At 34.2% G+C, this 12,933-nt stretch overlaps 1 protein-coding gene across 2 annotated transcripts in view; it reads right to left on the bottom strand.

Annotated features, from left to right (window-relative positions):
- The window catches only part of NCAM2 (neural cell adhesion molecule 2), a 492,766-nt gene that overhangs the window by 124,895 nt on the left and 354,938 nt on the right, over nucleotides 1-12,933 (bottom strand). For both annotated transcript variants that reach the window (XM_067034950.1, XM_067034951.1), the window contains exon 9: nucleotides 12,040-12,190. In XM_067034950.1, the coding sequence (XP_066891051.1) occupies nucleotides 12,040-12,190 (151 nt within the window). The remainder of the gene's footprint in view (nucleotides 1-12,039; nucleotides 12,191-12,933) is intronic.

Genomic DNA, 12,933 nt, shown 5'->3' with positions numbered 1-12,933 from the left:
TATCTTTAATGCTTATTTAATTAGAATACTATTTTACTTAAAGAGGTGATAAACTACCATCAAAATTTAATTTTTTACATAATTGAGCAAAATAATTTGAGCCAGATGGAATAAATAAAGCAATTCAAGTTATGATTAGAAATGAATCATATGTGATACATTTTCAGAGCATTGAATCATAGTAAATAAAACCAAGAAATGTACAGCCTCTCCTAAAATAGCAGTTTATTGATGAGTTTCTCCTTTTAACAGTATTTTTTTTTTGAGCTAAAAAATGTGTACTCTATTCTTTTTTTTTTTTGGTTTCCCCACGATGAATATACTGCCAATAAATATAAAGCAGCTGGTCCTATACTATTATGTACAACATTTATATTATACATTACAACATTTATATTACAAATAGATAGTTGTAAAACTCAGTTAGATTTAGAAGTCAGTTAAATTAAATTAAAAGTATATAGAAGCAAGAACCCATTGTAAACCACAGTCTGAATGAAAAATACCATAGATAACAAAAATTAATCAAGAAAGCATTTTCTTAACCTTTTATGCTTATTTAAAAAAATTTATTGTCAGTTTAATTAAATAGGTAATCCCATAGTCTCTCAGTCACCTACAATCTTAATTCACCAAGTGAACAAATCTGTGAAAGTGATTTTGATTTTGCTTTCCCAAAGTAGAACTCTAAATTTAGAAAAAAACCAAAGTAAACATTTTAGAATATCTATTACATCCAAAAACATCTTTGGGATTTCCCCAAGAGCTTCCAAAAAATCACAAATATGTGTTTCTTTTTTCTTCAGAAAAAAGAGAGATGTTAGAAATAATTAGGTTTGTCTCTGTGGACATTACATTATAGTGGAAAAGTTTTTACTCGTCTGGGAAAGAACATCGAGTCGTGTGAAATCAAAACATTTTAAATAAAATTTCAAAATAAATTTTCATATATTCAAATGAAATTTTTCTCTTGGTTTATTAGGATATGAGCTGGAAGTTTTACACATCTAATTCTTATTTTTGAGTAAAGATCTAATATAAAGATCTTTTTAAATGAATAAAATAAGCAATCATACTGAGGAGTATTGCTCAGGGCAAGAAAAATGTTTAAATCAATTGTTTTAGTACTGATGACTCAAGAGTACTGGAAACAAAAATTAGTCATATTATGAAGTCTGAGAAAATCACAGAAAAATATAAAAGTATCAAAAATAGGCTATCTTTTATGATATTGAACTGACGGCATTGGTAATTGCTCTTATTACCTTAAAAGACTTTTTTAGGAGGCCCAAGAAAAATGAAAATTTCCTAAATAAACAGGATTGTCATTGAATTATTTGTATCTAACAAGAACTATTTGAAATTCTACTGCTTATGAAGCATTGTGAGATACTAATAGTGATAAAAATAATTGTTTAAAGAGGTTAATTGCTCTTATCAAGGCTTCATCTTCATCACCAGGACAGAAACAGTTTATCTTGTCATCAATACTAAAGGAGAGAGGACATTTTACTCCAGATGATCATATAAATATGAAATAAAGGGATATAGCTGAATAAACAGAGTAAGTTAAATGAGCCATATAGGTTTTAAAATTGCATAGATACTGAATCAATATTATCTGATTTTCAGGTTCTACTTCTTTAAGATACTGTGGAAATTTTTACATTTCTAAGAGTTTTTTTCTTTATTACTGCTCAGTTGTATAATCTCTATGACACATATTTAATTATATGTGCATTAAATTATATGTTATCTTATACTTTCTAAGCTGTTCCATATAAGTAGATTCCAGCTTCCTAGATATATTGCAATATTTTATATCTTTCAAATATTTTGAATCTTTGAAAAGCACTATTAATACACTATTTCTAGTATTATACAATAAATATTATGAAATGAAGTAATTATTATGAAGCTTCTTAAATGAAGATACAAAAGTGTCATTTACATCTTTAATGTCTTTAAAACAACTTCTTGAAAAGTATGTTGGTTCTTCTTATTCCATATGTGATGACTATACAAGCAAGTCTAAAGCAATTTACAGAAATGTGTAAATATACCTATTTTTACAACCAAAATATTATTTTAAAATTAACTATCTGAAATTTCACTCATAGGCACGAACTTCAGATATAGCTAATTTTATTCAGTGAATATTCTCTTCAAAAGCCCTCCCCGTAGAACAAGAGTGCATTTCCCTGCTGGATTAATGTTAGGCTCAACCATGCAACTTTTTGAACGTGACACGAGCAAATGCTTGAAATTTCCTTTCATTATTGAGTTGTCCTTTTGTGCTTCTGCCATCACCATGGTGTAGCTTCTTCCAGATAGTTGCTGCCTCTTCAGTCTGGTTTCAAGTGTTACTGGACCCATAACATGGAGTTAAGCATTGCTGCTTGAAGCAGAGCTCCCTATTCAAGGGCCACCTGGGACAGCCAGTTCCTGTTGAGTATGAGATTACTACTGTATGTCACTGAGTTTTGGAATGTTTATTACGTATATTTATTGTGACATTAGCTGATGATGTATCTCACTGCACTGCTTTATTTTTGTTTCTCCTTAGCCATTTTCACTGATTCTTATATATGTTGCTATTTTGTCTGTTTTTTTAAATATAAATTTATTTATTTTATTTATTTTTGGTTGCGTTGGGTCTTCGTTGCTGCATGCGGGCTTTTTCTAGTTGCAGAGAGCGGGGGCTACTCTTCATTACGGTGGCCGTGCTTCTCATTGCAGTGGCTTCTCTTGTCATGGAGCATGGGCTGTAGGCACGTGGGCTTCAGTAGTCGTGGCACCTGGGCTTCAGTAGTTGTGGCTCGCAGGATCTAGAGTGCAGGCTCAGTAGTTGTGGCGCACAGGCTTAGTTGCTCCGAGGCATGTGGGATCTTCCCAGACCAGGGCTCGAACCCGTGTCCCCAGCATTGGCAGGTGGATTCTTAACCACTGCGCCACCAGGGAAGTCCCTATTTTGCCTTTTTTATCATTGATTTTCCTTGCTAGAATGTAAGGTTCATAAAGTCAAGTGTTTTTGTTTGCTTTATTATAATTCTACATACTCAGCACCTGAAAAAGTGCTTGGTGTGTAGTACATGCCTGATAAATACTGTTGAATGAAAAAAATATAATTAAGATCCCAACTTTAGTATGCTTAAATTCATAAAATAATAAGTTCAGATCCATCTTTTCCTCTTTACATATCAGGACACTAAAGCTTGGGTAATTTAAATGAGTTGACCAATGTCCTAGGATTAGACCCAGCAGATTCATTAAAATCTAAGAATAGCTCATAATACTATGACATTTAAGCATTATTTTAGTAAAGTCCAATATATAAAAAACTAGTTTACATCATCACAAACTGTGAGCTGGCTTAAGTCCATGGATAGGTATCAACAATCCATGGACAGTATGAAGAAAAGCTGTCCTTGCCTTTGCTCCACTGAAATTAGAAAAGGAAATTTTAGAGGATTTAAGGATTTATGGCTACAGGGTTCTGGCTGATTGGATTCAAGTTGTTGGACTGGTCTCTTTCAAGAATTCAGTACCTTAACTTTGGATGGTCATGCTATTCTGGACTCTGGTGTCAGGTAATAAATCCAGCAAGGTAAACCTACTGGCACCGCATCCTAAGGAGGGGGAGGAAGGTGGGAGAGCACTGTTATGGACTGAATGTCTGTGCGTCCACAAAATTCGTATGTTGCAATGTGATGGTATTAGGAGTTGTGGCTTTGGAGAGGTGATTAGGATTAGATGAGGTCATAGGGAGGAGCTACCATGAATGGGATCAGTGCCCTTAGGACTAAGAAGAGAGCTTTTTCCTCTACTGTACTCTCCATCATATGAGGATAGAAGTAGAAGACAGCAGTCTGTAACTGGAAAAGGTCCTCACCAGAACCCAAACATGCTGGTTCCCTGACCTCAGACTTCCAGTCTCGAGAACTGTGAGAAATTAATTTCTGTTTTTCATAAATCACCCAGTCTATGGTATTTTATTATAGCAGCCCAAGCAGACCAAGACTGGCTGTAAGCAGGCTGTCACAAGGTCTTAGCACAGTTTTCAGGATCTTCAAGAAGACACAACTCAGTGATGTCAGCAAAGGCTTGATATGATGTGATTGCAATGTGCAGCCTCACCCTGTGAAGTTCTGCGTTAGTTCCATCTGTGAGGTGGTCTTCTCTGTCCAATACAGAAAGTTCATTCCTATGGATGAATTTTTGTATCTCCTCCAGATTGATATGTTGATCCCTAATTCTCAGTGTGATGGTATTTGGAGGTGGGGCCTCTGGAAGTAATTAATTTTAGATGAAGTCATGAGAGTAAAATCCCCATCATGGGATCAATGCCCTTAGTGAAAGAGGAAGAGAGAGGAGGTGTATCTCCTGTGAGCATGCACCAAGGAAGGCCATGTGAAGACATACCAGCGAAAGAGCGCTCACCAGGGACCTGACAATTCTGGCATCCTGATCTTGGCCTTCCGGCCTCCGGAACCATGAGAAATAAATGGTTCTGAGAAAGCCTCCCGGTCTAAGATATTTAGTTACAGCTGCCCAAGCTAGGACATTCACTGTATTAGTGAGAACAGGGATCACTGTGAAAGGTCCTCATTCCAGAGGAAGGGCAGAAAGCTGTGGCAAATTGGATGTAGAGATTGATATTTCTGGACAATTAGGTTAAGCAGGTGCCAAGAGGTAGTGATAAATCCAGTAGGTAAACACAATGACTATTTCATTTGTTTGTCTGATATTGGTTCATTTCTAAGCTTTATCCTCTCAAGGGTTAGATATTTCCTAAAATCCCTTAACAACTTTTCATCATCATAATCTCTGAAGTACATTTTCGCAAAATTTAATCTGAATCAGATTATATCTGTCAGAGACAGACAAAAATGTGATAAAACTAGAGTAAGTTATAGTATCTGTACACGTGAAGGATGTGATATTTTAAATTTCCCCAGGAGGTCCATGAAAAGTCTGGGTTAAAAGAATACAGGTGAGCAGTAAAAGATTTTTTCACCTTTCTCTTTTAATGATCTATTCTTCTTATCATCTGGAGGTAGACATAGACTTTATATGTCTTTCAGATGTTCCTTGAGATTATCATGAAGGGTATAAAATCTAAATAATTGCTGACATTAGAACCAATTTACTTCTGCAAATAAGCCATCTTCTTTAAAGTCTGAACAATTTAAATGTATTATGGTGAGTGTATAGGGTAGGTTCATAAGACAAGATTTTAACCACAGACATAAAATGTTTGTCTGCTATGAACAAGGAGTTTTCCTAAGTGTTATTGGGATACTCTCTTTAAATGTTAAAATCATGGTCACATCTTACCTACCTCATCCTGTACATGTAGCAGAGCATCCTACTGGAATTAGTTATTTTGAAAGACTGCAAAACTTGAGGACGTAATTGTGCAATAAAGCAAAGTTTTATTAATTATATGGAATACATATATGTATAGAAGTAACATGAATATGTGTTATAAGGTTAATTAATAGCTCTATATCCTTAAGAGGTTTCTGATATTGCTAACAACTTTTATACAGGAGAAAATTCATTTGAATATTGCTATTATCTCTAACAAGAAATAAAAGCAGGTGCAGAGAGCTCAATGAGAAAAAAAATGTAAATGAAAAATTCAATATTTCTTAACAGGCATTTTTACCATGTAACTGTTAAATTAATCACATAAAATAATTACATCTAATTAATAGGTAATAAGTAATGAGTACCTACTCACAAAACTTGATTCTAATTTCCATCAAATGTACTATGTAATTGGTGCTTATTGCATTCAACTACATATCACATGCTTGTTACCTCCTTTGTTTTATAAATTGGAACTTTAGTTCAACTCATGCTTCTTAGAAAGGGTAATGCCTTTGGAATGTTGAAAATGAACTGGCAGGATGCCAAGGAGTCTACTTAAACTGAAACACAAAAGAGGTTTTGAACAAAAAAAAAAATGGATAATCTCCTAAGCACCTTAAGTTTAGTGGTACTATAATAAATGTGGTTGGTATCAAATTACAAATGGCCCAGTTCTTTGCCACTCATTCTTAACAATATTACACTGTAGTTTCTTGAATCACATAGTAAAGAATGGTAAATGTTTTGTGACATTGTATAATTTCTTTGTAATGCTCATAATTTCTGTACTGTTTTGAATCCAAGATGGAGAATAAAAACATTCTTACCATTTCTAACATACAAATATTTATTTACACCAATAACTTTTCATGGTATTACATGCCATTGCATTAAATTGTTATTACTACTATAAATTTGTCACTAAATAAAATATCCTATTTTATAACAACACAGGCTTCAATTATCAAGAAATAAGCTTATTTGATAAGCTAAGTATTTATCATGGTTGTTATGCTGCCCTATCCAACCAAAATTTCTACTAATCTTCATATGAGAAGATAGTAAGATATTTTACAAATAGTAGCACTGCAGGCATAAAAAAGTGTCCCAACCTTCATAATACAATGACACTAACAAGGAAGTTATTTACAAGTGAAAGAGAAGAACAGACTAAATTCTAAATTACAACCATGGTCACATGTTCCAAATGATTATTTAATTCCATACTCAAAAATAATAATAACTATAGACAAAAGATAACATAATGGCATTTACTCTGCTCCTACTACATGAATAAAATCTGAATTTTAGCTATTAATGATATTAAGATGAATATTTTATTTTTTACTTAAGTATAAATTTATCTTTTACTAGAATATTTATATAACATAAATAAATTTTCATCATAATATCCACTTTAAGCATTTTTTACATGATTCAATTTTAATAAATTATAGTAAGTACCTAGAAGGTAATAATCTCATTACCTACAATAGAGTAGAGATTGGGCCATATATGGGCAGACATATCTTGCTAAATGTAGCATAAAGTTTGAAAAGTGAGCTGGGCTCCCAGCGTTCTGGATTCATCAGTAAATTTGATTGTGAAAAATAGAGCATCTTGAGTAAGGCATATGAAGCAATACTGTAAGAGTCTGGGTTAATCAAAGAGGAAGCTAGACTGCCAGATATTTTCAAGTAATTTGTAACAGATATTTAAAAGAGATTCATCATGGGAAGAAAACAAGAGGCCATAGCTTAAATATAGGATTCATGTGTAGGTTAAATCCACAAGAGAAACTCTTTTCATTTAAAGATTGAAAAAAAAAAAAAAAAAAGGAAACGTCAATAGAATGCACAAATAAAGTTCGATAGTGTGTTTATTAATCTTAAAATATAAAACATTTTCCTTTGCTTTACATGAAATTCAGCCTATATCAGGAGAATTATTCCCTTTATAGGCAAAGGATACTATTAAAATTCTGAACCTCTAAACTCTAAAACTCAGCTAAAGCCATCCTATCTATTTATATATTTTTCATTTATTATTATTATTATTATTATTATTTTGGCCACGCTGCAGGGCTTGCAGGATCTCAGTTCCCTGACCAGGATTGAACCCAGGCCACGGGGAATCCTAACCACTAGACCTCTAGGGAAATCCCCTATCTCTCAATTTAAAATTTGAAATGATTCACATATGTAGAACTTACTATACTTTCTAGGTAGATTAAGTGTGGGTATAGATGAAAACGTCAAATTAAATAAAATTGACTACACAGAAGATTGATACACCGAAGGAGAAAAGAGAAGCTCAACTTCTTACTTTTTAGGACTTTGCAACTGAACAATCTTTTGATCAGGGTAATGTTTTTTTTTAAGGATGTATGATTATGAAAAATAAAAATAATTTTTTTAAAAAAAGAAGGGAGGAAATAAATTAAAAATTCCTGAAACTAAGACATTCATACTCTTGTTTCCAGGAACTAGGGAAACCAAAAGTTCTTATGACAAAGTTTTCTTAAAAACAGAATATAGGGCTTCCCTGGTGGCGCAGTGGTTGAGAATCCGCCTGCCGATGCAGGGAACACGGGTTCGTGCCCTGGTCTGGGAGGATCCCACATGCCGCGGAGCGGCTGGGCCCGTGAGCCGTGGCCGCTGTGCCTGCGCGTCCGGAGCCTGTGCTCCGCAACGGGAGAGACCACAACAGTGAGGCCCGCATACCAAAAAAAAAAAAAAAAAAAAAAAAAAAAACCAGAATATATATACCTTTCTGTTTCCATAATGGCAAAACAAGCCTGTGATAGTCCAACTCCCCTACTTGTAATAATTAAAAGGATTAGAAATAGCACAAATAAAGCAAAACAACAACAACAACATTACCCTAAGGCTTCTGGAAAGTAAACAAAATCAGGGATTGTGGAAAGGAGTGAAAACTAGTTTCTTTGGTTTTTTTTTTTTTTTTCACCCTCATTGCTTTGTCTAGAGGGCAGGTACTAGATAAGGAGCATCGAAGTGATTCTGGACCTAAAACACATCCAGAAATATAGAGGGTATGCTGGAAAGAAGCCAATACAGGTTGAATACTGTGGGGGTAATCCCAGACAGGAGTCAGAGAAGGAGATGCCAAATTCTGTATATAAAACCACAGAAATCTCAGCCTAAACTCTGAGCTTGACATGCATAGAGCAGATACAAAAATGTATAGCAAAGGTATTAAGAAATCAACTGTGAGATGTGAATCCCTGATTACAGGAGGCAACACAGAACTTAGAGGTGATTATCTACTTAAAAATACTTTTTTTTCCATATGGTTGTCAAGACCCAGAGTCTGCACAACGTAATATTTACAGTGTCTAGGACATGATGCAATATTTCTCAACATTCAACAAACCAGGAGAATCTGACCAATTCTAAAGAGAAAAGACAATTAACATATGCACATCCCAAGATGATTCAGATGTTGAATCTACCAGATAGAGATTTTAGAGCAGATAATTTAACTATGTTCCATGAGGTTAAGAAAAAACACATATAGAATTAATGAATATATAAGAAATCTCAGTAGAGAAACAAAAAATATAAAACAGAACAAAATTAGAAATTTAGAGCTAAAAAATTAATATCTTAAATAAAACAAAAACTTCACTGGATGGACTCAGTAGCAGAAAAGAGATGATGCAGTAAAGAATCAGTCAACTTGAAAAGCAAACAACAGAAATCATCTAATCTGAAGAAGAATGAGAAATAAGATATATAAAACTGAACAGTGTCTCAGAGATCTTTGAGCCAAAAAGTCTAATGTGTGTAAGTAAAGTCCTAGATATGAAAAAGAGATTAGGACAGGACAGATGTTTGAAAACATATGATAAAAAACTGCCAAATATATTGACAAATATAAATTTACAGATTCAAGAAATTCAGTATACCTCAAACAGGATAAACTCAAAGAAAACCATACCTGGACATATCCTAGTCAAAGCTATGAATAACAAAGATAAATAAAATAATTTGAAAGCAGATTTTAGAAAAATGACACATGGGCTTTCCTGGAAGTGCAGTGGTTAGGAATCCACCTGGAGGTGCAGTGGTTAGGAATCCACCTGCCAGTGCAGGGGACATGGGCTCAAACCCTGGTCCGGGAAGATCCCACATGTCACGGAGCAGCTAAGCCCATGAACCACAACTACTGAGCCTGTGCTCTAGAGCCCGCAAGCCATAATTACTGAGCCCGTGAGCCACAACTACTGAAGCCCATACGCCTAGAGCCCCTGCTCCACAACAAGAGAAGCCACAACGAGAAGCCCATGCACCACAACGAAGAGTAGCCCCTGCTTGCTGCAGCTAGAGAAAGCCCGCATGCAGCAATGAATACCCAACCAGCCAAAAATAAATAAATTTTAAAAATAAATTTTAAAAAATTAAAAATTAGAAAAAAGACACATGGCATACAAAGGATAAACAATTCAAATTACCATGGATTTATCATCAGAAACCAAGGGGGCTAGAAGACAGTGGAGTCATATCTTTAAAGAAATGACAACCCAGAATTCTTTCCAGGGGAAAAAAAAATTCATCAGGAATGACAGAGAGAACATTTTCAGATGAAAATACAAAAAAATAGACTCAATCCCCAATAAATACGGTCTACAATAAATGGGGAATAAATTTCTTCAGACTGGAGGACAATAAGATCAGAGGAAAACCAGAATCTTTAAGGATGGAGGAAGAGTAAAAGGAAATGGTAAAGAGATGAGTAAATAACATTTTTTTCCTCTTCAGTTCCTTTATACATCTATAACTCTTAAAACAAAAATCATCATAATTTCTGGTGAGATTCTCAATTAATATGAATGTAGATATAATACATATGATATTAATAATAAAAAAGATCAGTGTGGAGCACTTGTAAAGGCACCTATATGGTTATCAGTTTTCTACATTTAAGGTAAAGTGTCAGATAATTAACTCTGAGACAACTTGAACAGCTATTGAACATTGAAGTACATCGAGTCAGAGATTAGTGGAGAAAATGAATAATTCATGAGGAAGACATATATGGGAGAGAGAATAAGGATCCCCCAGTGATATTCACATCATAATCTCCAGAACTTCTGAGGATGTTACTTCACATGGGAAAAAGAACTTTGCAGCTGTGATTAAGTTAAGGATGTTGAGTTGAGAAAATTATCCTGGATTACCCAATGTGGGTCCAATGTAACTGCAGGGAAGTCAAATATAGAGAAGACGTGAGGAAGGAAGCAGAGTCAAAGTGATATGATGTGAGAAAGACTCAATCTGCCATAGCTGGCCTTGAAGTTGGAGGGAGACTGCAAGCCAAGGAAGGTGGGCAGATTCTAGAAATGGAAAAGACAAGAAAAGGGAATCTCCTGTAGGGCTTCCATAAAGGAACACAACCCTACAGACACTTGATTTTATCCCAGTGAGAATCATTTCCAACCTCTGACCTCAAGAACTTAAAATAATATATTGTGTTGTTTACAGCAATAAAATTCTTGGTCATTAGTTACAGAGACAATAGGAAACTAAGAGAAGATAACTATAAATGTGTACTGTGTCACTGAGCCTCAAAATATATGATGCAAAAATCAACAGGATTAAAGAGAGAGAAAAAAGTTCACAATCGTGGAGGATTTTAACAACCATCATTCTAATAGAACAAAGCAAATTCAGTAAAGACACAGAAGAGTAAGGAACACTCACATCTACCTTGATCTAATGTATATTTATAGAGCACAATATCTGCAGAATACATATGTTTTTCAACTACACATTATGTATTCACTAGGTAGATCATATGCTGGGAAATAAAATAAACCTCAATAAATATTAAAGCAATCAAAATCAAATAGAGTGTATTTTCTAAGCACAACTGTATTAAATTAGAAATAAGTAACAGCAAAATATCTATGAAAACAATACATATCTGGAAGCTAAACATATCTTCATAAATAACTATTGACCAGTGATGAAATCACAAAGAAATGTAGAAAATATTTTCAACTGAAAGCCATGAGAAAGACAACATATCACTAATTTATGGCATGCAGTTAAAATGCTACTTAGAGAGAAATTCCAGAAAAAGCTGAATAAACCAATATGCAAGACTTTAACAGCAACGGAGGAGTGCATCTGTGATCAAAAAACAACTTACAGTTTGTTAGCAATCAGCCCTTGAAAAATAGAGTATCCTAAGTACTGTATTTTAAATACTATACAATAACTTATGAGGATGTAAAATAATTCAAAAAAACAACTTGAAATGAGAAATGAAATTCTCACTCCATATGTGAAACACAGGACCATTAATATTAGGAATAAACAGAAAAAAATTAAGGTGATGTTGATCAATTACTGATAACTAATATAATTCAGTTTACATTGTGTTTTGGGTTAAAGCTGTGTAATAAAAGGTCACAATTTTCAGGATAAGCAGCATTAAGACCATTAAATATATAGCACTGTGAAATCTTCCATAACCGCCACTAGATGTCTCTAATAACTGACTTTGGCTGCATTCTCTCTAAAGTTACGCATTAAATACTACAACATGAACTACTGTATTTTGATTTTCCTACAAAACTACACTTTTTTCAAAGCAGAAAAGTTGTTTTAATAAACATACAAAATGAAAATAACTTACATTCAATATCAAGGTACATGCTTTTTTGGTGCCCTCCGATTCTACTTGCAGCTTCACAGTCATATCTCCCTGAATCTGACAACTTCACATCTTTAATATGCAGTGATGAGCTTCTGTGCTGCCCTCTGACTTCGATACGTCCGTCTGGGCTCTGTTTACATTGATTCAGGAAAAAGAAAGATTTTATGCTTATTTTGTGTAAAATGATGATGAAACATATTGCATTTATCATAGACACAATAAATGAATATAAATTATTACCTGTATTCATTTTTTATTTCAAAAAAGCAGTGTTTATTTAAACTTTACTGTTTTTAGCTTATCCATTTTACCAGCCCAATTGCTTATAGGGACACTTAAGTAGTAAAAACTTAAACATAAGTTTTATCAACCTCTTTTATTTACTATGCTTTTTGCTTATTATAAAGCTAGTATGTTCATCTAGGAAGGATTTTGTTGTCTTTCAATTGTGTTCTTTACAAACATAGCAAAATGACAATAATGCCTATTCAATTCTGGCTAAAACCTACCAGAGAAAATGATATTCCGGCTGTATTTTAGTTTTCTATTTCACTACATAAGGAGGATATATCAAGATGTATGATAACTAAAGACTTTAAGAGGAATTTATAATTTTCATTTTTTTTAAAGAAGATGTTGGGGGTAGGAGTTTATTAATTAATTAATTTATTTTTGCTGTGTTGGGTCTTCGTTTCTGGGCTTCGTTTCAAGGGCTGTCACTAGCTGCGGCGAGCGGGGGCCACTCTTCATTGCAGTGCGCTGGCCTCTCACTATCGCGGCCTCTCTTGTTGCGGAGCACAGGCTCCTGACGCGCAGGCTCAGTAGTGTGGCTCACGGGCCTCACGGCATGTGGGATCCTCCCAGCCCAGGGCT

Source organism: Kogia breviceps, chromosome 5 (genome assembly GCF_026419965.1).
Source record: "Kogia breviceps isolate mKogBre1 chromosome 5, mKogBre1 haplotype 1, whole genome shotgun sequence".
NCBI lineage: Eukaryota > Metazoa > Chordata > Mammalia > Artiodactyla > Physeteridae > Kogia > Kogia breviceps.
The sequence above is the reverse complement of the archived record's forward strand: the minus strand, read 5'-3'. Positions and strand labels throughout refer to the sequence as shown.